This window comes from Calonectris borealis, chromosome 21, assembly GCF_964195595.1.
Source record: "Calonectris borealis chromosome 21, bCalBor7.hap1.2, whole genome shotgun sequence".
Taxonomy (NCBI): domain Eukaryota; kingdom Metazoa; phylum Chordata; class Aves; order Procellariiformes; family Procellariidae; genus Calonectris; species Calonectris borealis.
The window spans coordinates 11,319,232-11,346,297 of NC_134332.1; the positions used below are offsets into that span (position 1 = coordinate 11,319,232).

Below are 27,066 nucleotides of genomic sequence, written 5' to 3' on the forward strand. Positions count from 1 at the left end.
AAGCCCTGGTCAAGGTCCCATTGCATAGAGTAATTACAGCCAAATATCAAAACATTTTTTCTGGCCCTGATGAGCTATCACATCTAACAATTTGTTAAATGCATTAGTCTAAATGCCACAAAATTTCATATTGCATGATAATGTAATTAGAGGGAAAGGATCTGAAATAAAATAGCTCTGCTGACCCTAACTCAGTATCAGAGACTCATTGAAGCAAAATTTATTGTTATATTAAATAGTTATACAATGCCATAACTTCAGCACTTCCCAGAAATAAAGGTGCAAGAAGTCAGCTTGCACTCACAAGCCAGATGCAGCAAGTTACCCTAAATGCTGACAAACAATAACAGTGCATTAACTCCAGCAGTACTTATAGACACCACAGTAATAATCCCCTCTCCCTAACCTCTGACCCCTGCCCCAATCCACTTCTAATGAGACATAGTAAAATACAAGGTAACTTGAAGCTGTTAATTTCAAAGTCAGCTAGAGATCCTGTGAAAAATTCCAGATTCAATCTGTGTATAACCTAAATGATAAATACCTGTGTGTTCTACCTGCACATTCGTATTTTTATACCATCTTTTTGAAACAGACTAGAGACTGCATGATCAGGCAAGAATTTAAAAAATGTACTGTAGTGCCAGGTGCCCAGTTAAATATAGCTATAAACCTTTCAGACAATGAAGTGAGGACTGCCAAATGAACTGCAAGCTGTGGCACCTAAAGGCAAAAAGTGAAATTTATTAATCAATTTTCCTTCCCGCTCTCATGTTCGCTTGTAAAAACTAGATTGTAAAACAATCTTATGAGATCCAAAATTCTTCCGTTTTCTGCTTTAAATGTTAAAATGTTTTTATCCTTCTGCTCCTAATTACAGTTTCTTTTTCTTTCAAAGAATGAATTTATCTCTTTCAGTAAAAAGAGCAGCAATAATATGTTGAACAACCCTGAAATAAATTTTGTCATGTAAAAAATTAATTACGCATTCCAAACCTGGTCACTGTAGTCCTCTGGGAATTGCCTCCGCACCTCAGGATCTGTAAATAATTGACAGATAATATTAATTGGCTTTGGATTAGTGAGCAAGCAGAGAATCACACATTAATATTTGATCAGAAGATGATAGCAACCCTGGCAGGGGATCCAAGGAGGGCAGCTGAGGCTGCTATGTTGATAAGAGCAGGGAAGGACTTTTCAAGGCTCTCCCTTTACCCTCCTCCAGAAAGAAAAAAAATTGTATATAAAACATACACACGCAACACACATGAAACCATAAATATCTGTGTGTACATACACACGCATATACACACACATCTATATGTAAATAGATATTTATATATACATTATTATATATACATTATTTACCAGGGATGTCCTGGTGCTACACTGAACTTTAGGCTGTTACTTTGTGCAATATCTTTCTGGCTCCAACTAGGCTTGTCACCAGAAAATGGTTACCAAATGCACTTAGATTTTCTCTGTAATCAGATAACCAGTTTTGCCAGCTACAGACACTGCGTCAATTAACCTCCACAGATGTTTTCAGTGATACCAGATTACAAATGTCTCAAAATTACTTTACACTAATGTTAAGCTATGCTCCCTAGAAAACAAAAAATATTTATCTGGAATTTGAAAGAGGTAATTAAAGTAGCCCTGAAACCTCTAATGCTTCAGATTAGCAAGCATTCAAGACTGATGCAACGTCCTTTGGCTTGTCAGAATAAAAATTATGGTAGTATTCCCCGAATCTAATCAGAGATGTTCATAAAACAACAAAATATCATGATTGAAATTATTTATATGACAACCTATTTAAAACAGAACTCTTCAAAGACATCCATTTTTCAAAGGAATATGGCTGAGAATACCAGATTCCATTCTACAAAGAATTTTTTTAATTACAAAAACCAAAACCCAAACCATACAACAATCACATGAGAGTTCAGAACAAAGTGTAAGCGCAGAAAAAAATCAACTATCCTACAGAGTTTCTTTTGTGCAATCAGATGGGTTTGGTTGTATGAGGCTTTGCTCACTGCTTACACTGTTACCAGATTCTTGACTCTCTATACACTTTCCATAAATTTTCATCATTATGTTGGGAGTGACGTGGCATACACAACCTACTGCTCAATTATTGCTACGCTGCATTGTAGCTGAGGCTTGAGGGGAAGAGTCATTTTTATGACACATGCACCACACGCTGTTATTTCAGAATAGTCCCACGCTAGATTTCTTCATTGGCAAAGTTTAGTAATAAATCAGTTGATTGGTGATTCAATTGCTAGCAGATGCAAACTTTTTATTAAGGTGTATTCTTTTTTACATTAGAAAAACAGCAAGACTGTACATTAATAAACCTTCTTGCTTAACTTTTTCCAGACAATCAGATGCTTAGTTTTAACATTTCACCATTACACACATACAATTACATATACAATATATCGAACTTCACATATGCATATGAGCAAACCCTTCTACATTAACACAACAAAGTAGAAATAGAAAGCAGGGGATCACATTAGCCTTAGTTTGCAAATTTCTAAATCCATATGCAGGTAAGTGTACTAAGCTGTGTCCAAACATGCAAACAAATGTGAAGAGCTGAACTGGTATGAACAGTCCTTTATACACAAGTAACAATTAACAGAACAATACAGTTTCATATTTCACCAAAGCAAGCACAGTATCAGTAGTAAGATGAAACTATGCAACATCTATTATGATGCATATTCTTAAATATTTTTAAAATTAACTATTTGAGGCTAAACTTTCCTCAGAAAGACAGAAAAGACAAATCAATGAAAGAAATAAAATTTGTAAATCCGACTACATAATTGCTCAAGAAATCTGTAATGGTGCCTGGGACATGATATTGACATTCCCCCCACCACCACTTCTATTGACCAGTTGCTCTCAAACTTAGTATAAATATATATACACATACTGACACACACAGCATTTTATAATTTACCTTTTTTTTAAGGAAAAGAGGAATTAAATTGGGACATAAATCCATAGTGTGTTTGCTCTAAACACATTCCTCCATAGATTGCAATCCACCTTTTCCATTCTTTAAAAATACAACAAAAGAGATTAGTCATACAAAGTAATTGTGTGTGTGTGTAAGCATGTATTTTTCCTGTTTTCTTAGCATCTTGAAAGCCTTTCTGTGTTTCAGGAGCCCATTGGGAGGAAAGGCTCCTCCTCCTATAGCCCATGGAGGAAGGCCTATGGGAACCTGTTTGTCAGTATTTATGCAAACCCTGAAAGCTCCTAGCAAGATCACCATCCAGGAGATAGAAGTGCATTGTGCACCACTTCGCAAGATACTAAGATTCACTCATAGGCACTGGTAGCTGAAAGTTATCATGGGCAAACAAATACATGCTGGTGCTTTTATTGTCTCAGAGGCCACCTTACAAACCTTTCTCATCAAAATGAAACAAAACACAACTTAAATAATAACTTAAAAATCACAGCCAAGAATTTGTTGTTAGGCAATTTTGGTTTTAATTTTAGCTTTGTCTATATACATCAATTTTCATTCAGAGTTTTTACTTAATTATGTTCATTCTTACAGCAAATTGGGATTTTTTTTCCTGCCTCTCAAAAACTTATGTGCCATCAAGAAATAAGGCGGAGCAGCGGCTATAGAAAACACAGCGTAAAATAAACAGAAAAACCCCTCCCTGTTCCATACATGTCCCTAACACAGGCAAGTCAAAATCATAGAATCATAGAATGGTTTGGGTTGGAAGAGACCTTGAAGATCATCTAGTGCCAACCGCCCTGCCATGGGCAGGGACACCTTCCACTAGACCGGATTGCTCAAAGTCCCATCCAACCTGGCCTTGAACACTTCCAAGGATGGGGCATCCACAACTTCTTTGGACAACCTGTTCCCATGCCTCACCACCCCTACAATAAATCAACTTACAATAAACCAGAAGTTTTCCATTGTCCTCATCTCTTATAAGGACCACTACATTTTGTACATCAGTTGACTAGACTATACACTGACCAGGATTTGGCAAAATTTTCAATGTTTACTCATTCACATGATGTAGAGTGCGGTACATAATTAAAATGCAGTTATGGTGATTACCAATACAAAGTTACCAACAATTATTTCCCTCTCCACCATCACTACATCAGAATGCATACCTCCAATATCTCTTTAATATCCTTTGGTATCAATAGCCAGTAATGAAGGATATTTCAATTTTAAAGTTACTGAAATGTTTAGCTGATCTACTACAAAATTATTTTCCTTAATTATTTCAGAAATTATGCATTTCTGAGTATTTGCTCTTTAGGGGTAACACGCACTAGTTAAAAATTAGACCATGGGTTATTAAGAGCTTTACAATGCACCAAAAATCAGATCACCTTTATAATAAGCTTAAGACTGTTGCTTCTGAAACAAAAATTTTGGCACGTGCTCTTGGAAAGAATTGTGATATATATCCTTGCTGCAAGAAGAGCACCATTTCGATCTTTGCTGTCCATCCCTATGGCTTCCTCTCCTCGCACAGGAGCGGTGATACTGACAGCCATCTCCAACACTGCTGGGTCAGGCCACGTGTAAATGCAGAAGGCTGGCCTCCACCTTCTCTTGAGAAAAGGCAGCGAGGATGGATTATCTTTTGCTGCTGTGGTTTGCATACCACAAGAGGCAGGTATGCCACGTTTTAAGAACCCTTCTATAGGTCATCCAGCCTGGTAACTCATAAACTGTGAGTAAATATTTAGAATATCTATTTCTTATTTTGCGTCTTCAGTGAGCTTGGTAACAGAAGAAGATTGAAAGAAGAAAAAATAAAAAAAAGAAAAGATGACCCAAAGCCCTACAAACCCACAGGTAATAGATCTTATTGAAATGGGCCTTTTAAGCAACTCAGTAACACAAAATGGAGAGTTTCTAAACTTTTCCACATAATAGCTTATTGACCATAATATAATTTTTACTTTGCTATTACATAGTCTTTCCTATATCTCTTAACTAGTACCATTCCACTTTTACTTGTCTATTGATCTGTATCCTAAAGGATGAATTATTTCTATCTCTTTAAAAAATGAGACACACTGCAAGGCTCAGTAAGAAGACAGGAGGAAATCTGTTGGATGCTTGCTGTGCTGTGGAGACTTCAAGCATCTGAAGTAGTTACAGTTGTTTTCAAGCCTAAGCAACTGAAAACAACTGAATCCGGGCTTTGGTGAACTGAATCCTCACGTAGATAGTACTATTTCACTCACTGGATTAAATATTACCACACCGTAATTTAGAAGAAGATGCAACTGTGATTAGTCCCTACCTGTTTCTACAGGTCCAAGGTGAATGTGTTCTCAAAGTACACAGTCTACAATTATATTTTCGTCCAAAAAATTGATCTCACAGTGCTATGATACATTCATAAGCTAAGTTGTCTTTAAGATAAATAAAAACTTCCTATGTCAATCAACTGTATACATTAGAAGAAATTTCATTTCATCCACAATGCATGAAATGCATGAAATTAATTTAATTTCTCATCCACCAACTTCAATGGAAATATCAGCAATAGGTACTTAGCTGAATGAGCAAAGCACCTTGTGGAATTGCACTGGGCGTCACATGCCTGTTAAGACAGTGGGATATATAGTTTGTATACAGTTCTGTTACATCTCGTAACAGAATCAGAATGGCTAATCCATATAACCTGGAACCCTGCAGTTAAGAAAACCACCTTTAAATTACGCCTGGCAGCCACACACTTGCACGTCCTCATGTTTTTACAAGTACTTTATATTTAACATTGCATCAGCTCCATCACTTCAGCTTTTAAATGGTCTAGGAATATTTACTAAACTTTCAGTATCTTTATTTGGAAAACACTATACAATGGAAAAAGAAACTACATCACATCTTATTATAGCTTTTATCACTTTATCCATTCTTCGTTGTTAATCTAATGTTCATTTGAAAGGTGTTTTCAATTACGCCTACCTATACATATACACACAATAAAATTATATTTAAATTCTATGCAGTCATTACATGAAGTTCCATGAAGATAGAGCACCCTCACTAAACCAAGAGGATTTACATAAAGACATACATTTAGATAGGGGCCATCAAGACACCCGACTTTATGAAATATAAACATCTACAAAACAAACACTATTACTCAGCATGGCCAGGCTCTCCATTGAAAGGATAAGTACAAGGCACCTAATAATCACAATGGACATAATATCCAAATTATTCTGAACAGGGGAAAATGATCATACAAACGCAGGAATACAGAAGGGTAGCTCAAACAAGGATTCAGGATTCAGCTTTAATCAGCACCACCAGTATCAGTAAAATATGCTTCAGTACACATGTGAAATACTTGGTAAAGACATGAACATAACTGACTGTCAACTGTGTCTATAAAACTGAAGTAACTTGAAAACCTCAAACACTTTTACTAACGGTAATTTGTTTTGCACAACTGCATGCAAACAGAATTAGATGTAGCTCCATTGTATCTCCAGACAGTAAGAAAAGCCTTTGCAACTCAAAACACAGTGAACGCTCTTATTCTAGGTACTTAACAGGCTTTCTAATGAAATGATGCTCAAATATTTTTCTACTTTAATACTCCATAGGCAAAGTAAACACACGCAAAATACTTTTTTCAAGTTCAGGAGAGTGGAATCTATTTGCTGACATCAGAACAAGGGAAGAGCCAGACTGAAATCTAACCAACCTCTTACATAGTTACAGCGAAGTACAGAGCTTGAAGATTTCCAGCGCACCAGTCATCTATAAAGTTATAAAGCATTAAAAGCTCAACTGAGATCAGCAAAAGGAGACATTGCAAAACAAATAACAGACAAAGTGAAAGTTAACAACAGAAAGAAAAAAAGTCACATGAATTATGGAGCTGCTTCTCAAACTAAACTTTTCCCAAACCCCAAAACATGAACTTAAGTTGTGCTACAGGCTGAACTTGTATGTTGATGGTAACTTAATATCTCCTGTTTATCTTTCATTACATCTGACTTTGTAGTTTCAGCTCACAAAAGATTACAAGATCCACACAGTTTCTGCCTAAAGCAAGTGCTGACAAACTTCTCTGGGAAATAGCCGATTATTAGTATTAATAGCATGCTGAAATATAGCACCAAAAATTGTAAGTTACAAGTGTAAAGCATAAAGTATACAAATAACACCATTCCAAAATAAAGCTAAAATACACCATCTTATCTGCAATCTCCCATTCTTGCATGGGCGCAAGTGCAATGAAATACATACACGTCACAAATTTACATTAAAACCGTTGGTACTAAGAAAAAGTCAATTTTATTCCTAGTGTTCACATTCAGATTTAAAAAGCTTTTAAACCAATGGCATGTCATATGAATTTCCTAAGATTCATGACTGACTTCACTGAAGTCAGAGTGGGTTCACTTACCAACCTGATGCACATCATCGTAAGCCCTCTTCCCAGAGGATATAGCTCCATACAAAGCAGCTGCTGCCCATAAAATCTAGGTTGGCCAAAGACCCAGAGATCCACTAGCCCTTATTACTCACAACAGACACCCTGTTCTAGGACCAGTTAGGAAAAACACATACGAAATAGATCACATGGTTATTTTTGAAGCAGTTTCCTTTGCAACTATTTTAAGAGGCACTTTTGAGGGAAACTACTGAATCAATTCTCATATGAATATGTGAAATTTTTGTAACTGAACTTATTTTTTATTTTGAAAAGGGGTAAGAAAAGACAATGCTATTTCTCAGTGATAGAAGAGTAAAACTTTTCTGCACTGTCGCAGCAGCTTTTTGATTCCTTGCCACACATTTATAGAGTATCAACAAATGGATAGCACAAACCATTGATTCCACACTAGGTGAATACAGTTTTCACTGCTAACACATTCAGGTTTTCCTCTAGTAGTAGAGATTCTACCTCACACCTAAGCACATTATGTAGAGTATTGCGTGGATTACTCAACCATATTCAAGCTATTATTGTTTGTATTTTGGTAAATACATGAATGTTTCCAAGTTCTAAAACCTATTACTGCCTCTTCCTACAGAATCTTGTTCAACAAAAAGCCAATATAGAAGAATATTGAAATTAGCTGTGAACTGTATAATCCCATTGTTCAATTTCATGGCATTTAAGACACTACCTTTCCCTCCTCACAAGTCTAGATGTTAATCCATGCTGTAACCTGATTTAATTTTCCAGATGACAGGATGGGAACATGCTACAATGGCATATTAGTGTAACTATGCTGCTCTTTTACTCTCAACTTTTCTTACATCATGAAGTGAAGAGTTTTGCTTTTAAAAGAGGCATGCTTAATTACTTCTAAAAATAGCGCAACTCAAACTGGTCTGTATTTGAAGTGTACGGAAATTACAAAACCAGGGAAGTTCTTCAAAAAATTATCAGAAAATACTTCCCACAGTTAACCACACAAAACCAATACATACTAACCTGTTTCTTCTGATAAAAGTCAGCCAATTTGATCCATACTGGCTACAAATCATTCAGATATACTAATCCCAAATTGAAAAATACAGTGAAAATTACTTCATTTTTCCTCCCTAACTAAATGATTTAACTCATTCACTTCTTTAAGGTCTTTATAGCTGCAATCCCTCCAAAATAAAATGGAATTCCATTCAGACCAACTTCAATTTCAACACCCACTACACATTATAGTACTTATGCAGCACAACTAAAAAGTAATGTAAACTTCTTTCCAAACCTCTGCAAACTCCTTGATGTCCTGTATTCAGTACAGCCGAACACTTCTGCTTGCCCCTAAACTGCTGCAGACTTAGCATGCAGATAACATCTCAGAGTGGGGGAAGAGGGGGAGGAGGGAAAAAGGCAGGGGAGTGGGGGGCGGTGGAGAAAATGTGGGAGAGAAAAAACCTACACACACAAGAAGACAGACAAGAAACCTCAGAACAAGTTCTGGCAGAAAATACGTATAGAATAAAAATTATGTTTTTCTGGATGTGAAGCTTTAAGACTTCAATCTTTTCTTCTTAAAGTACTCCTTATTCTAAAATTGTACAAGACAAAACAACCAAGATGTAAAAGAAAATTCTGTAAGAATGTCTTACAAACTATATTAAAAAAAAAACAACCAAAATACACACAAAAACGAACCCTGCCAGCACCACAATGCATGCAATTGAAGTTACCCCAAGATATCAATATGCATAGCAAGCATACATAGCAGGTTCAATATTCAAAAATACAACCCACTTCAGAATAGTATGCAATGAAACTATTCACCTAGCAGATCACATTTCAAACAAATATTCCATTTCTAGGATATAGTCTGCATCTTTGCGACAAGTTAGGCATAAATAAGTGGACACTGACCTATCGTTCTCAGTTACTGAAGTTTTTGTGAATCAGCAGTTGAAGTTGAGTGAATCAGCAAGTACTATATATATCAGCTGCTGTTCAAATGAGTCCATTGACATTAACGCCATAAAAAACAGCCTTGCAAGTTTGCCTCTCTCTCTTAACAGAACATTTGCAAGTGCCAAAAACCTCACTGGTAACATGAAAATGCGTTTCACAACAGTTTAATCTAGAAACAGAATATAAGGTTTGCAACTCACACACGAAATGCTGTTCAGAGTTCAGTAAAATGATCCAAAAGCAGGAAAGACTGAGAGCAAAGGCAACATAAAATATACACCACAGGAAACAGGAAGGAAGAGAGAAAACCAGAACAGATTAAGCAAATCACTATGATTCCCATAATTGTTTTATATTATTAACACATCAAGAGCCAGAGGACCAGTGAGGAGCAAAACTTTCCTAGGCAGTGTTCAGCGATATTTTATATATTTTTTTTTAAAAATCCTTCCAAAATAAAGCAGGTTAAGCTACAACTTCCTTGTGGATTTTTATTTAAGGCTATATACAGTTCTCCAGAATAAAGAGAATTATCTTTAAAATTCAAATGATTCTGCATGATATGGAGAGGTAATAGCCCTAAGAATACAAGAATTGGCAAAAGTTGTCAAAGTTGCCCTTACATTTCAGTACACCTGAGATGGCTGGGTTCCTAACTGATCTCCTCACATCAGTTTTCCATTGCATGCATTAGCCCATCAGCAGGCTTTATGACCCATTCAGAGTAAACCTTAATGAGACTTTCACTGCTTCTAGCATCCAAACCAACTTTCCATCTAAAGGGGTCTTGGTTAAATTCATTTTACAATTCTGTTAAAAAACCTAAAGTACAGTAAGCGCAAAATAGAAACAACACTCACTTCTTGGATAAGAAGACAGGAAAAACATTCATTGTCTTTTACAGAAAGAGGCAGCTGCATTAGTTTCATCTTAGCAAGTCCTAATCAGTTATTTGGTGTCATGTCAAGTTGTTGAACTGTCCAGCTTGCCACTTAAAAGGCATTTAGCATCACACGGACATTCCACTACAGAAAAGTAGTAGAGTTAAGAATGGTACTTCTAGTTTCCTCCTTACACAACTTTGAAAGAATCTGTTCTTTTGTTTCAATACCATTTGAAGAGCTAAAGGATCATGAAATAAACAGATGCTGGAGAACTTAAAAAAATCAACCAAACAAAACAAAAACGAACAAAACAAACAAAAAACCCAACACTGAAGTTAGCTCTGATCTAAATGTTAATGCAAACATAATCACAAAAACTGAAGAGTCGGTTCGGTTTATATTTTATGTCAAATCTCTTCTGTAGTATAAAGTCAGTCATCTCTCTCCCAAGGAACAATATCGGTTCTTCCCTTCCACAGCATTAAGTTGTAATAGAAGCAGATCGAGAAGCAATGGACTGAAGAAAATGATGTGTCAGAGTCAAGATCTGATAAATAATAAGTAAAAGGATATTGGAAAAGTTATGCATCAGACTAGTTAGACTCTTTTATAAGGTAACATGTTCCATCTTCAACTGCTACTATTTACTCTCTTGGATTCTTATGTGGAACGGTGCCAGGTTTAATCCAAACTTTACCAATTCTTTTAATGGAAGTTGTGAAACAGTTGTTTTGCAAGCACAGACTGGTCAATACATGAAATATGGTTGGGGAATTACCTCTATATTAAATCCTTAACTCCTTCTGTTTCATCCATACCAAGAAATCAATTTTAAAAAATCAGTTGTATAACACTACAAATTAATTTCTCTTCTACTAACATTCTAAACTGTAAGAATAAGGAGACGTTAGAAAGCATAAAATGTCTTCAGTGATCAGAAAACTCAGAATTATTTCTTTCCAAAGAAGAGCAGAAAACTTTCAGTCCAGATTAATTTTTAAACTGATGATACTGATATAACTACAGCTATAAAAAGGGGATGCATAGGAAAGAGTTAAAGCTAAAATAACAGAGATCAAAAACAGAAGACAAAAAAGTACTTATTTCAAGTCTTGTTTGTTACATGTTTCTCCCATCTTCATTTGAGGTCTTTAGATCTTTTATATGCAATGGTTAATTACTTTGGTGATACCTCAAGTCCACATTAAAGCACGGTTGATGAATCTTTTGAGTTTGCTTTACTATGCACTTAAGGGGATATTTCTCTTCATAACCATCTGTTCTTCAACCAACCCAGAAATTTAGTATTACTGGAAATCTAAGCCAAACTCCAGGAGGCCTGCAAGGAGCAAATTTTGAATGGATTATGTTTTTAATTCTTTTTTCCCCCTGTAATTTCAGTCAGCAAATTATATAGCAGCTAAAACTCGCAAAAAATACAATTAAGTAACATCCTACTTCAACATTCAAGAAATCCACAAAGCCTGGCTTACAAAATTAAATATGAAGCATTTTGAAACATTTTACAGGTTGCCTGTAATAATTATACAAAAGAGTTTAAATGTAAATGTTGAATAGGAACACCTACATTAAGTAAGCTTTTTTGTTTTTAATAATTTTTAAAACTTATTTGTGTTTGTTCAGTTTATTTTTTTCTTGTAACCTTTTCACCACTCCATAAATTTAATAGAGAGATGTTTCAAGTGCTCAGGTCATGAATACTGAATTTCTTTCTCTCCTGCCTCTTTGTATTTATATTCCGAGACAGCAGAGTTGCCTGGTGACAGCCTCTTCACTTCAACAGCAGCTGGCAAGCCCTCCTTGTCCTGAAAATATGAAAGAAACAGTTAACTAATATTTCATGCTATGATTTAAATGTGACAATCTGGAAGTGCCAATACCACACAGGGCAGGATTTACAAGATAAGATTTTTCTTAAGTCTCAGAAGCAATAAAGGAAGAAAAATAAACAGACCTTCATCACATATAGCTAGCAGCAGCAAAAATTAATCCAGAGTTAGTGCATCATCTAGAGTTTAACAATACCAGACACAAGCGGTGATTGTGTAAATCTGCCAATTTAACTTACATTTCCAGAATGCAAATTCTCAAGTTACGCAAGATAAGACCAAAGCAACTAGAGTTTCGACATTTTTACAAGAAACAGTCACTCTCTTTAATATTTACAAGACAGGTATTTCAAATTGCTTATGTATGCCTATCTGCTTTCCCAAGATTACTGCTTTTGCTGAAGGTTCAAGCACATGTAACCCAAAACAATTTCTTTAAGCTAGCTTTTTACAGCAAAAATAAGATTTACTTTGCCATCTTAATTCATTCCTAACATTGGCATATTAATAAGCACCTTCATTCAAAAAAATCCTTATTCAATTAATTTTAAGAGGAATTTTTACATAATGTCATATTTTCTACTTTCCTGTGTCAACCAGATAATTTTTAATTCTGTTTGTTGTTTTGAAGAAAGCCAGGAATAACATTTTAATGTCATATTGGTTTTTAGAAATACTATATCACAAGGAACTCATGTAAAACCACAACGTGGCCACGGCAATCAATCAACTACATTACAAAACGTAAAGGAATTGCTAATGAAAACAAATAGTATTTTCCAACATACTGCCAGGCTTTTCATTACTAGAAAATACTTTGAGTTTTATAAACATTTTCCAAACGGCTTTATTTTTGCAATTTTTGGTTTTAGTTTTAATGATATTATGGCCATTTTAATTTGCTAATAACCTATATTTTCCATGCATTACAGAACACTTTACAGTCATCTAACTTTTTTTTTAATTTCTTTCCAAAATTCACCAACCATAATGAATTCAGATAGACATATTATTAGGCAAATACATACAAGTACTGCAGAAATATATTCATTGTTACATGGACCGTCACATTTCAGGTTTAATCTGAACTGACTCAAAAAGCACTTGGAACAAAAGTGTTCTAGCCAACCATAAGTTCTTGAAGTGTTGTACTAAAAAAGAAAAAAAAAACCCACAACCCTACTCTTCAGCAATTGTATAATTGCCTAAACTACACAGAGAATACCTTCTTTGCTAACCATGCAACAGTGAATACTGATTTCTAAGCCTTAAGCTATGTAATTTTATAATGTTTAAAACTCTGACCTTACTTTCATACTTTCAATATTGATAGTCTCAAGCTGTTTTCAGTTTCAAAGTTATCATGTGTTACTTCAGGAGTGTACCACCAGCTCCCAATGACACTGCTCTGCGTTATTGATCTGCACAAATATAATCTCTTATGGGAATCTCCCTGCATAGCAATACAAGATTTTAAAGAAAACACGCTCTTCAGAATAATTTTGGGGTTTGATGGCTTCAAAATTTCTATTATTGCATCTCTGCTTATTTCAGGATGCTTTAGTTTTTCAAATGGCATTGAAACAGAAAAAACAGATTCTATCGAAGATGAAATTGTGACACAGGAAACTGAAAACCCCGGTCTTAATTCTATGGGTTTCTTTCGTGGAGATGTTAACTTACTTTTTGGAATGTATAGTAAAACATATCCTATCTATCATACAATGAATCTGATTCATATATGTTTCATTATAAATACAGGACAGTCAAACCTAGCTATCATTTTTTGTGAGACTTTATTATAAAGAGAAATACTACAGCTGTGGTTTCTACAACAATGTACACATCCTGAGAGCTTCATGCTTAATGCATTTACAACTACAGAAATCTATGGTATTAAGTGATTCTAACCGACCAATAGTTTCAGTGGTCACCAACTCACTCCTAAGTTTTAAGGTGTGCAAGATCATACATAAAAGCAATAATCATTTTGTTGATGTACTTCAGAACTTAGCCTTGTACCCTTCAGTACTCAATTTCACCTTTTTGTTTCAGCATGAACTGTATGAACACTGATGAACATGCTCATCTCAACTGATCAGTCATATTAGCACTGTCCATTCTATCAAAATGGTAACAAAAATTCATAAGGGCCAGTAAGCTGGAAGGAAGTTAAAAAAAAAAAAAAAAATAAATCAGAGATTGGTCACAGTGAGCCCCAACTAAGGCTGCAGCATCACTGAGGTCTTATGAAAGCCTACAAACTGAAGCATTAAATGAGAGGAAAGTTTGTAAAAACAGGAAAAGCATTCAATATACTCTCCTGCAAAAAGTTTCTGTGGAGTCAGATGTGTTGATGACAGAAGTTGAACTTCTAGAACAATATTCAAAACTTAGTGGGGGTGGGGAGAAAGAGGTCCTAACGTGGAAAAATACACCTCATCTAGCTAATGACCATGAGATGAAAGAAAAAGAAAATCATTGAGTGTTCAGCTACTCAGAATGACTTCTCTCTTTGGGAGTAAAGTTCATTAACTGGACAGCATCAAGCACTGCAAGAGAATTGTGGGTATATTTACACTTGCAGTATTGACCTGTTTCGTATCTGCAATGCTTTCAGTTACTATTAACAAAGCTCACTTTATGCCACATGTGATGCTATAATAAAAAGAAGGCCTCCGAGAAAGTAAGTTTAGCACATTTAAAGCAGGACTATCAGCATGAAGAATGATTTGTTTTATATAAAGAAGAGCTTGCTGATATTCAGTGCAACTAGACAGGAAATCTATCATCTCACTAAAAAACTTTAGAATATTTTTGTTACTTGCAGAAAAGCCAAGCGTATCAAAAGGATTTTTAACTGCAAAATAGAAATGCACTGGGAACATTTTAAGATATTTGATTCTTCCAAGATGTACGATAGCACATATCCAGCTATCAAGAGATAGCTGGATATCTCTATCCTCATATAGTGGACTAGTCTAGCTCTGAGCAAGAACATTTCATAATCATGTTACATTCGTTTAATTGCCAGCCCTGGAAATCAGGTGTATATAAAACTAGCAATTTCATTAATCTCCTTTCTCTTTTCCTTGCCCAGCTTTATTACACAACAAACTCCCAACTACACTTTCAGACTTTTTCAAGAGCTCTGCCAATTCTTTTCAATCTGTCCACCCTTAGCAGCAGATTTGCTGAAAACAATTTTTTCCTTCACTACCAATTCCAAAGGTAATCTAAAAATGCAACTTTAATCCACTTGCACAATTTTTCTCCACAGGTTGATCCACAAGGTGCTCAAGTGTAGATGTCATCGACTCCCATTGTGCTGACATGCAAATCTACTGAGGATGACTAAGGAAACGAGGATGGTAACTCGTTACGGCCAGCTGCCAGCACAAATGTAGTCTCCAATATCTACACATCATCACTGGTTTGCAAGAACACCTACTATTACACAGAATAGGAGGGAAAGCTGTCTCCTATAGACAATACGTCCTCAGAAGCAACTTCTCAAAATAACCGAGAAAGCTGATGGACTAGAACATTCAGAGAGACATTTTTCCCATAGTGCTAGTGCTGATAGCTAGTGCTACGCTTGCATTATTGCACACAATCATATGCTTAGCACTGATAAGCAGTATGATGAGGGGAAGCAGTTTTCAACAAATCTTAAAAACAAGAAGTAAGCTCAAGAGCTGTAGCAGCTTTTATCACAGACAAGCACACCTTCAGAAGTGTATACTCTTTTCTCATTATCTCATACCATGTCTAATTGGGCTTCTAAGCTCTCTGCTCCCTAGCTGCTTTTTCCAGTTCTGAATTCATACCACCTTTGCACTCTAATCAAGAAAATTCAAAGTATCAATAGGTCATTTCTAAAAACTCTCCTTCCCGTTAAACTCTCTTATTTGCCCTATATCAAATCATCCACTTTGGAGTACAGAAATGAACAGCATTTACAGTAATTTACTTGTTGAAAAATAAACATATATCACTAATTGTAATATCACAACACTAATACTTCATGCCATAGTTGTTCCATAGAGGCTCTACTGCTTTTTCTTAAATGATCAAACTAATGACAAAGTTCTCTCCATCTTTTTATACGTGCATATACGTGTAATTTTTAAACATGAAAGATTAAATTAGAAGTTACACACACAAACACAACTCCTTTCAAAAAGGCTCAAAACACTGTATTTATATCTGCAAGTACTCACTTTATTACTACAACCTTTATAACAGAGCTTAGGTTTGCTTCAAACAAAACGGTTCTCAGCGATAGAAGCGCAAGAAAAAGCCCTGCATACAGTTAGTCTACAAAGAATTAACTGGATTAATTAGCAAGGGATTTGAGAAGCAGCTTGGAGCTAGAAAACCAAAACACTAAATTGTTTAAATACCTTGGCAATGGATCAAGGTTTCTAGGCAGCCCTATGTTCCATTCTCTCTTTTTTTTTTGCTCAGTGTTTTAATACATTTAACCTGACGAGGTACTTTTTCATGAGATATGAATGACACTGTCAAAATACCAAACAAGAAGATGTGAATTAAAAAATGCCACAAGCTGTTAGCAATTCTGCCAACATGTATGAGCCCAGGCAACATTAATTAAAAATCAATAGCTTAGGACATAAATAGCTCTTATCTCTGTTTTAGTATATCTCTAACATAACTCTTCATTAAAGAAGAAAAAAAAAAAAAAAGCCAATGTCTTTGCTATTATACTGACTGAATTGACCACAACAAAGCAAAAGAAATAAGGCAAAAACACCGAGCAAAGAAACACATATGAGAAAGGGAGGACAGGCATATGAATGATTGGAATGTTTCAACCTTGCACTATCATTAACACATAACTGGCTGGAAATAGCCACACTGCAAATACTTGCAGAATAAGTTACCAGGAAGAACATTTCAGGTTTTTAGTGCTAATATGATTCTACACAAAATCCTGCGTGCCAAGGAAATAAGAATAACGTACACATCTTTCTGTCAGCTAGAGCTTATTAATCAGTATTTTTATTATGCATCTCAACTAAAGATTAAGTTACTGTAAATTCTCTAATAATTACAAAATAAAGGTGAAAAAGAGGCAGGAAATTGCACTCAGCTTTTTCTTCTTTAGTGATACGATCTTCAAACTAAAGTTTCATTAGAAGGCATCAAAGCTAAGAGATTTAAGCTAAACTGGGAACTTAAACCACCACTTTCGAAAGCTGTTTTCAAGCTTACAGAGCACCAAACGTTTGAAAGACTTAAACCCATTTTCTAACAAGAGATCACCTAACGCACACCAAACTGGATGCATAGTTTGGGTCTGCCGTAACTCCTAGACAACCACGACAATTTAGATTTCTAAACAGTTTCTACAGAAGATTTATCAATATAAAAAAAGAATATGTAAGAATCATACTGAAATGGGAAGGTTAAGTTCAGTTTTCTTTTTGTCTAATGACTCTTGCATTATTCAATTATTTATTAATGATGGACATATCAAATGCTTCCATCAAGACACAGTAGTCTAAATCAACAATGAAGAAGTCAACCAGACACTATTTAGCAAAAATGTATTTATTTGAGTTCAAAATAAAAGGGAAAATTTCATTTACATAAGGGCTATGTGTACATATGCCAAGACACTAAAACACTATAGAAATTTCAGTGGAAGCGCAGATCATAAAATTGTAGCACCCTTAAGGTGGAATTCTCAAGACAAAAAGGATTATTTTGATAGTCATGATTACAAATTTGAGCTCTCAAGAACATCTCATAGCAGATGACCATATGCAATTGCAGTTCCACTCAACTACAGAACACAGACCTGCAGATGAACGGCAACACCAAACTTTGGATAACACTACAGCAGACAGCCAGTCATTCAGGAATTAAGAGTCTAGAACATATGAGGAGGTTGAATTTATTAAAAACAAGTACTAAAGATTGTTTCCATTGCAAAGAAATTTTTTAGAAATCCCGATCTGAAATACTGAATATATAGATGCAGGACATTAGCTTTGTGAAATCATATGCCAAGCAGAGCCATACCTATAGGAATAATCAGAAATTCACTTCTATTATGGTAATGTAGTCATGAATACTAGCCTTTACGATCTTAAATTATAATATTTCACCATGTCAATGGGATTTTAAGTCCTACCTTGTAGCTGAGCTTTGGGACATTCCTACCTCTTCCTCTTCCCACCCCCTTGTCATAATCCCACCTCCTAAAAATTTAGTTTATTGATTAAGAGTGCAGCACAAGAAAATCAAAGGTTCTATTCATAAAACACAGATGCCAAGTATCAGGACAGGGAAACAGATGATCTCGCTTTTCACAAGACCTTTTGGTCCAACTTTTCTTTGAGCTACAGTCAGAAATGGCATCCTTCTGTGGGGCAAAGGTGTGAGGGAAGAAGGGGAGCAGAAAAAAATGTTAATATAGAATTGCTATACTTTTTTGGGGAGTGGGTACAATTTTCATTTCATTTTATTTTTTAAGATATCTTTTTGTTTTATAAGATTATCTTGAGCTACCTGGATTCTCAACTGTTCAACTTCCATTCAAGCTATTGCCAATTTCAGTTAACCTTGTTTAAGGTGTACCAAATACAAGTTCTTGTTGCTGCATTTGATATAACACAATTCTTCACCTAAAAAGTTAATTATGCAATCTCAATTTTTAGTAGGAGAGGTATTAGAACACAGAACTACTGCTAATAGAGTTCTCCTAAATGGAATAAATTGAAATTCCACCAAGTTCCCCCAATAATGTTTCATGTCATTGTAAAAATACAAACTATCACTTTATTAACATGTCAATCATCTTCTCCATTGAAGGTTCAAGAAAATAAAACAATTCAAAGGCTTTTTTACATCATCTGTCTCCATTTTATTTTATCATTATAAATTAAACTGATTATAAGATGCAGAAGTAATTTGTAAACTCTTTCAAAGGTCATGATTTACATTTTTCTTCTACAAAGATGAAGATAATCCCCAAACATGCTCCACTTGTGTTAAATATTAAATAAAGATACTTATACTACATATATGGCAAAAATGGAAGATATTTCTGGTATGTTTTGGGATTACTTTTAGTATTCTAACACTGTTTATAACACTGGTGCAAATAGTGCCACCAATAAAGAAACAAACATTAAAAAGGTGTCCTTTAAGCTTCCCTTTAAGGCACCTACCATAATCGTATAATTTGCTCTGGACATCATTAAAATGTAAAGTTAATGAGGATTCAGCTGAAAACAGAAGAAATGTAACCTATTTTCAGGCAAAACTTCTAACACTGCAATCAGAGGGAAAACCTCTTTGATGTCTCTTTGTCTCTTCTCATTAATTTTCTTTTGGTTTAAAAAAAAAAACACAAAGGCTGTTTAAACTAAAAAATGCATAGAAGTTTAAACATGGTAATTATAGTCAAGCTGCAATGAGGTCATTAGGTTTTTAAAACTTTGAGATAAACAAAATTGAGATGTATGACTATTTTAAAAACATGCCAATACTCAATTTTAATTGTCCATGTGATACCCACTGTATTCTAAGGATTTAGTCTAGATACAGAATTGCTTCAAGATAATATAGTGAAGGACCTAATCCCTTATCCAGGACAAAGCAAAGCCATTAAGAAATACATCAAAATGTAAAGCACTGTAATTACTGTATTACTGGATACCACATTTGGTATTTGTAAGTGCAACAAAGCATGCTTTTTGCAATCTCCATGCAAGAGAGATGGCAAATTGTGAGATTCTGCTACTTTTTACCTCTACAGTTCATTAAAGAATAAAATATTGAACAACTTAAATAATTCTATTTACTCACTACATCTATTTTTGTTTATGAATACTGCCAAGGTACACACAAAGCTATGTACTTCTGTTTTAACGTGTTAATTCTTTCCAGCAGAAAATATCTTTAAGAGCTATTTAATTACATAGTACTGACGGAATCTACGACACATTGAAGTGGTATGTATTTTTAGTGAATAATTTACAAGTAAATTTTCTCAAACCATAATCAAAACAATTTTTAACACTGCTGTGTACAGAAGAAGATGATAGATTATCACAAACACAAGTAAGGTATTTAAGCCATTAAGTAAAAGCAACAAATATACAGGACAAACATAACCTCTTTAGTGTGGAAGGACATTAATCATAACGAAGCAAAATAAACATATCTATAACATTTTTCCACGTGCAAATATCACCTCTGGATAAAATGGGATGAGATGAGATCAATGTATTAGTCTGTGGTAATTGTAAGTATGAATTTTAATGCATTTGTGGACGTAGGTTATAGCTTTAATAGAGAATTATTTACCCTGTTGAATCTTTTTAACATGTTTGATAAACTCCTCTTCAAATTAAACTGAGTGAATGATCAACAGACAAGTATCAGATAAAATGAGACATTTCTTTAGGTACAAGTGAAGAGCAACTTTAGAAGAAAATCTCATACTTAATGCAAAGGAAAGTTTTGGGGTTTGTGTTTTGGTTTGGGTTCTTTTTTTTTGGCGGGGGGGGGGGAAGGGGAGGGTTTTTTTAATCTGCCATATTTTATTACAATTTGATCCTGCCCTACACCGCAGGCCAGTTCTGTTCTACCATCTCTTCAACTGCCTATTGAAGAGACAGCATAAGCTAATTTCTCTTCTGACTGAGCTCTTTCTCATATCCTGGTATCTTTCCCTACTTGATTACAGTGTCCCAGTGTCATATTCACAAAGAGATAAAGCACATGATTTAAATAACATTAAGTCAAATATGAAGCTTACATATATGAAAAGTCAAAAGCCTGATTCTACTGTCTACCTATACTGTGATACTTAATGAGCTATTTTGTCTTCATTTTAGCATTTGATTTGAGTCTGCATTAATTATTTTTGATGGGTGTTTTTCCACAGAGTGATGATCTGGTTTTGGAATCTTTGGAATAGAAGACCTCAAGGATCCCAAAAGTATCTTACAGGTCAACTAGACATAAATGAAGAGTATTTATTTACTTAAGAGATAAAACAATGTAAGAATCAATTAAAAAAAAAGTCATGTTACCGCTACTTATATTCATAACTATGTAGCTTCAACGTAAATGACTCTTCAAAGGAACTAAAAATGGGATTCAGTTAATCCCAGCAGAACGCAATGGGAGTTGTGAGTGTATTCCCTTCACCACCATTTAAAATCCTAGCACAAATTCTAGATGTGGCAATTCTTTGGGCTACAATATCCAAGATACTGCTTTAAAAGTACTCACTGAAAATTGGTTTGCTTTTTTTTCCTTCCCTAGGTGTATGTACTGTAATAGTTGATGAAGTCTGGGGCAGGCCGCAGATTTGTGGCACAGTAAATAGGACCCTTCACTCCTGCTCCTCATCTTTAAGTGTGGCACCTTCCCACCCAGATTATTATATTCTACAGGGTACTTCTACACAGTCTTATATTATTTGACTATCTATAGTATGCATAATTTGTTTTTACCAGTTAGTTCATCAAATTAGAAAACATTACTCTCCAAATAGCTGTTCATGGAAGAGTTCAGAAAAGTCACATCCAACTTAAATATTGGGGGTTTTGAGGGTTGTGTTTTTTTTTTCCAAATCCCTAGGGAAGTATAAACAAATGAACTCTCCAGACTATAACCCATTCCAGATAATAGATTATCACTATCAGTTGTTTGTTCCCACCTCTCCATCCAAGGTTATCATCCTTAATACTGCAGTTCAACTTCCTTGGTTTCTACCACACTCTTCCATGAAATAAGTCCTATTAAAAAGTATATCGAAAGCTGTTTCCATCTAAAAAAGACATAAAAATCATCTTCCTAAGAGCCAATAATCTATCAGCATCTGGAATTTTGACAAATGGTTTACCAAAACTTGGTAGCCCCAGCAGGGTCAAAAAACTCCTTACTCATCAGTCAGGATTCAGCAGCATTCCCTTGGCATTCCTTCTCTCCTCTCCAATGATGGAATCCAGTGGAGAGCAGGTGATACACCTTGTTCACAGATAATGAGTATGTTAGGATATTAACAGAACATAATAAAGTTCTTTACGATTAAAATGTGGTTTACCACTGTCATTCACAAACATTGCTACAGGGAAGTGTACCACACACTGACCCTTCACCATGAATCGGTATGCTGCAGCATTTTATGTAGGATACTGCAGGATCAGCTTTGTCTCTGGTAGCACAAAAGGTGGGGTTTGGGATTTGGTTTGGTTTTGGTTGATTTTTTTTCTTTTTTTTTTCTTTTTTTTTTTTCTTTTTTTTTTTTTTTTACAACCATTGCTGAAGTAAAACAGTAGTCTTGAATTAATTTTACACTTATTTGATAATAATTTAACCTCAAATCATCTTTCTAACTCTATTTCAATCCTAAAAAAAAACCAAACAAAACCAACAAAAAAACACAAGAAAACCTGACAATGTCTCTTTCTGTTCATGACAAAAAAAAAATCACACCAAAGAGAAGCAGACCAATACTGCCTCGGGCACTCTGATAGGCCTCTTTTTGAATTAGAGTTTACATTCTCTTCTTGCAAGGAACTACCTCAAACAAAAAGAACCAGTAATAAAAATAGATCTAGTTCACCTTTTGCTTTACCAAGTTTGCTTTGCTGGCACATTAAACTAGTAGTAGTAGTAGTGGTCTGGGTAGAATTACCTATGTGTCAACAGACTAAACATGGACACAATTTCTAAACTCCACTATTTCTATTGAAGACACTCATAGGAAGCATCAGTATACTGTGGATGGACCAAATGTCAGTCATTTCTGGGATGGTGCTTACAACATTAGGCAAAAAAACCCAAAATCACTATTCTTAATCTACGGGGAGTCTACTTTAAAGTCATTACTTCTTTGTTTCTTTTTCATCTGAATGACACTCTAATTAAAAGTTCTTTACAGAAACGTCTCTATCTAGATTAACAGCTGATTGCAGATGCATTAAGCTCTAAGCAAAAGTTAACACTCATTAATGAGATTACCTGTTGTGATTAAATAAGGACAAAAACAAACCACCTTGGAAAATTTTGTGACTGAGAATGAACTAAAGTTAAAATTACTCCCTTAAATAAAGTCACACAAACCCCCTTTAACAACAGCTTTTTGACTCTATTCAAAGTACAATCTCTTTGCAGTTATTGGAATAACAGCCCTACTCTTAAAGGGGCACATTAACAGTTAATTGCAACAAGTGCTTCATCAAATTCTTAAATGCTTCAAATGCTGAAATATTAAATGTTTCAGTAGTATTTGGTATCTAAATTGAGTCTCTCAAAAACTCTTAAAAGAAAAACCACTCAAACTCCTCTATAAATTCAAGGAAAACTCTAAGTACAGCTAGTGAATGAAAATAATTTGTTAAAATCTCTGAAAAAAACCTCCCTAAAAAAGTTTCAGTTTAGCAGTTAATTTCAACCTGCAGTTAAAAAGGCACTAGCTGTCAGTCAGTTTTCTCACCCAACTCTATCATGAAAAGAAAAACTGACAGATCACAGGAGCTCGCCTTTGTAAACCAATTCGGGAACTTTCATGCTTCTTATTTGTTAGGTTAAAGGTTAAATTGCTGACCTCTGCCCTCCTGCTTAGCAGCCTTTCCCTTTTTCTGTAAAGCTTTATTTTGGGGCTGTATTTACATGGATTAGTCTCTTTTCACGCTAAGAAGGAATCTGTTCACAGCCAAAGCCTTAGTTCTGGTTGTACAAAAAGCAGTCACAATTATTCAGCAGCAGACAATGACCATATTGTGGATTTACAAAAAAACCACCTCAGCCATGGCAAGTTCTGTCCTTGCTGCACAAAACAATAGAAGAAAAATCTTATCAAGCATTCAAGAGAAAGCAAACAAAGCAGGCCCACTGTGAACTTGATGAAGATGTCAAGCTCCTTTAAAAAAATATAAATCAACAAAAGAGTTTAAAGTCTTGTGAGTGAGACTTTCTGTGCTGAATTTTTCTGTCTAGTTAAACAGGGCCAGCAGTAGCAATATAGTGCAGACTAGTAAATACTTGTGAAATAGAAAAGACTGTAGACAGAAGTAGTTAAAGCATGAAGCAAAAAGGACGAACAGATCTCTTCCCACAAAATAACTTACAGAAATGAAAGAACATTCAGTTATACTTGATATTAACATTTTTGGTTTTATTAAATCTAGTATCATCAGCTAAGAACACACCTAAAAATGTGCTAGATAAAATTTATGATGACTTGCAATATGACAGATTTTAATATTTTTTCATAAAGAGTTTCTCTTCAAATTGAGTTATGTACTCAAACTTCATTTATACTGTAAAAGCCAAACTGAACTATCTTCAAACAAAACAGTTCAGACAGTGCTACTTATTTGATCTGGATACTGCGGTCCTAATAAGTTCTTTGTGAAATTCTTCCACCATGTTTGTACTTAGAAGAAAAGCAATCAATAGAAACAGAAAAACAAAGCAGCAGCTTAGGAGAATTAGAATTCCCAAATACTACCTATCTACTTAGATTTGGTTACTTTTCCAATCCTGCTTTAGGAAGTTAGGTGTAGCAACATAATACCGTAAAGATGGGATAGGAAAATTTGTGATACTTGAATTACAGCACATGTTCAACAGAAAGCCCTTATTTAATGGAAAGAGACCTGAATTTTGCACTTCCGTTGTTATTCCTCAACCTTCAGTATATTATCTATTTCTCAATAGAGAACAGGCAAACTTCAACCAACAAAATGTTTTCACCTTAAAACAAATAAAGGTTGCCCTGAGAGGTGCACGGGTAAGGCTTACAAACTTTTGAGTGACTAACTCTTAACTTAATCCTACTCTAGTAACTTTGCTTATGTTCAAGAAAATACTTCATGTCTATAGGAGGTATTATCTAAATAATTATCTGCTCCATTATCTAAAATTACAACGTATGACAAAAAGATAATGATAAGGAGTAGCAGTATGTCTATTTTGCAGAGAGAGAAACCTGCTAGTTCTCTCTATCTGTGAAAGTCCTATCATGGAAACCATAGTGACAACTGCAGAATAATTTTAGGGCCCAAGCACATCGTGACTTCTCCTAGTAGAGTTAAGGACTTCGATTAGTTTAAGTTATAACATCTGTGATCTACTGGGAAGGGGGGAGGGAGGAAAAGAGCTATTACAACGCAAGGCTAGAACATGAAAAGTAAAGAAGGAAGTACTTAAACTACTCACAAGCTTCTAGTAAGAACAAGATTAGTAGTACATGCTACTCTCAGAGCCAATTCAAATGCAAATTTCACCCTTTCTCTCAAACAATGATAAACTCCCTCAGAGTTAATAGTTTCCTTCTAAGATTCACCTGCCTTTTCAACTTAGTGGTATGTTTTCCAGAAAAGAAAGAAGCACATGGCAAGTCTTACAGCAAGACCTTTTAAATTCTGTCATAAAAGAAGTACTATAAACTACATTTCCTTTACTAATCCAGTGAACATTTGTTAAACTATCACACACCTACATTTTGTCCATGCTATCACAGTTAGGCTTCTAACTTACCATGGTTTTTTTTTTAAAAAAGAAAGAAATCCTTTAGCTGTACTAAACCATTTTAGCTTTTTCCTTGAACACACAGCAAGAATTTATGCTACACTCACAAAAAGATGAAAGATGAGGTCCTTGGAGAGAAAGGCCTTTTGGCACACTACATGGTAAAGCTATAGATTTGACATACTTTTATAATGTCTGCTTTGGCGAGAACACAAAAACCCCATACAAAAGCATGCTACATCCTCCCAGATAGGGGTGTAGGGGGTTGTCTTACTCTTGTGAGCATTTACTTTCACATGTTCATACTTTAGAGACTATTTTGATCAGTTACTTTAGACTAACAAATTCTCTTTTTCTACGTGAACAGTTTGACAGTTAGACTACAATTCTCGTCACAGCCCCATCCAACAAGAGAGGATCTTTGGCTGAGGTCCAGCAAGAGCCTAAATTTGTCACATCATATTTCTGATGAATGATCTGCAGCAGTTTTAAGATCATAAAGTGCTTTGAAAATTAAAAGAAAGATTTCTTAAATAGTCAGTATGCTTTCATTTTCTTTATATAAGTATTTACACTAAAATCGCTAGTAGATTCTTTCTACTTCTGCATCTCAAAAAAACCCAAAACAATCTTTTAGATGAGGTTTAAAAAAAAAGAAAACACAGTTCCAATGCACTTTACTCTACTTGCAAGCATATAATATGCCAATAGTATAGAACTGAATTTCTAGAAGTGCTTAAGCTAACAAGAAATTATAATTTGTAAAAGAAACAATACAAGTCCTTTGTAATTTACTACCTCAATTTCTGTGAAGTTTTACTATTATGAGATGCCATGACAAATACGCAAGCCCTCCATTAGAAGGACTTCACAATCTCATAAAATGCATTTTCCCTTCCTTTAAATGAAGTTTAAAAATGGGAAAAGAAATCCAGTAAAATAGTAGTATTTCATACAAAGCATCTATTCTGCTCTCAAATTATCCACTGCATGTAACAATTCCAATGAATGAGAGAAGATCATGCACCAAAGACACAGATTTATCATCAAAACCTATTAAAATAAATTAAAACTGTAATCTGTAGCTTCAGTTTAGAACAGCCAACATTATTTGCTTAGGAATGTGCTATTTTATGGAACACACGCTGCCCTAACACTAAAGAACTTAGCATTTCCAGCTAAGATTTAAGCGGGTACCTTTTTAGCTTCTTAAATTTGAGAAGCACCAGCTACATCAGTGATGAAACAAGCAGCACAGACTTCCTCTGCTGCAAAGATTTTGGTATCATTGAGTATGAAAAGCACTGAAAACAAAGTTTGGTTTTAAACATTTTTCTTAAACTAGGATGAACAGTAAAACATAACATA

The 27,066-nt window shown here is 34.9% G+C and overlaps 1 protein-coding gene and 1 long non-coding RNA gene across 9 annotated transcripts in view; both read right to left on the reverse strand.

The window, feature by feature from the left end:
* Positions 1–27,066, reverse strand: part of DENND1A (DENN domain containing 1A) — a 221,909-nt gene that overhangs the window by 183,415 nt on the left and 11,428 nt on the right. For all 8 annotated transcript variants that reach the window (XM_075170831.1, XM_075170830.1, XM_075170832.1 and 5 more), the window contains exon 3: positions 997–1,040. In XM_075170831.1, the coding sequence (XP_075026932.1) occupies positions 997–1,040 (44 nt within the window). The remainder of the gene's footprint in view (positions 1–996; positions 1,041–27,066) is intronic.
* On the reverse strand, positions 2,302–26,913 carry LOC142091488 (uncharacterized). The gene is made up of 4 exons (XR_012676823.1): positions 26,896–26,913; positions 16,578–16,694; positions 15,901–16,013; positions 2,302–12,147 (listed from the first exon to the last, which is right to left on the reverse strand). It is a non-coding gene; the product is annotated as an uncharacterized LOC142091488 (long non-coding RNA).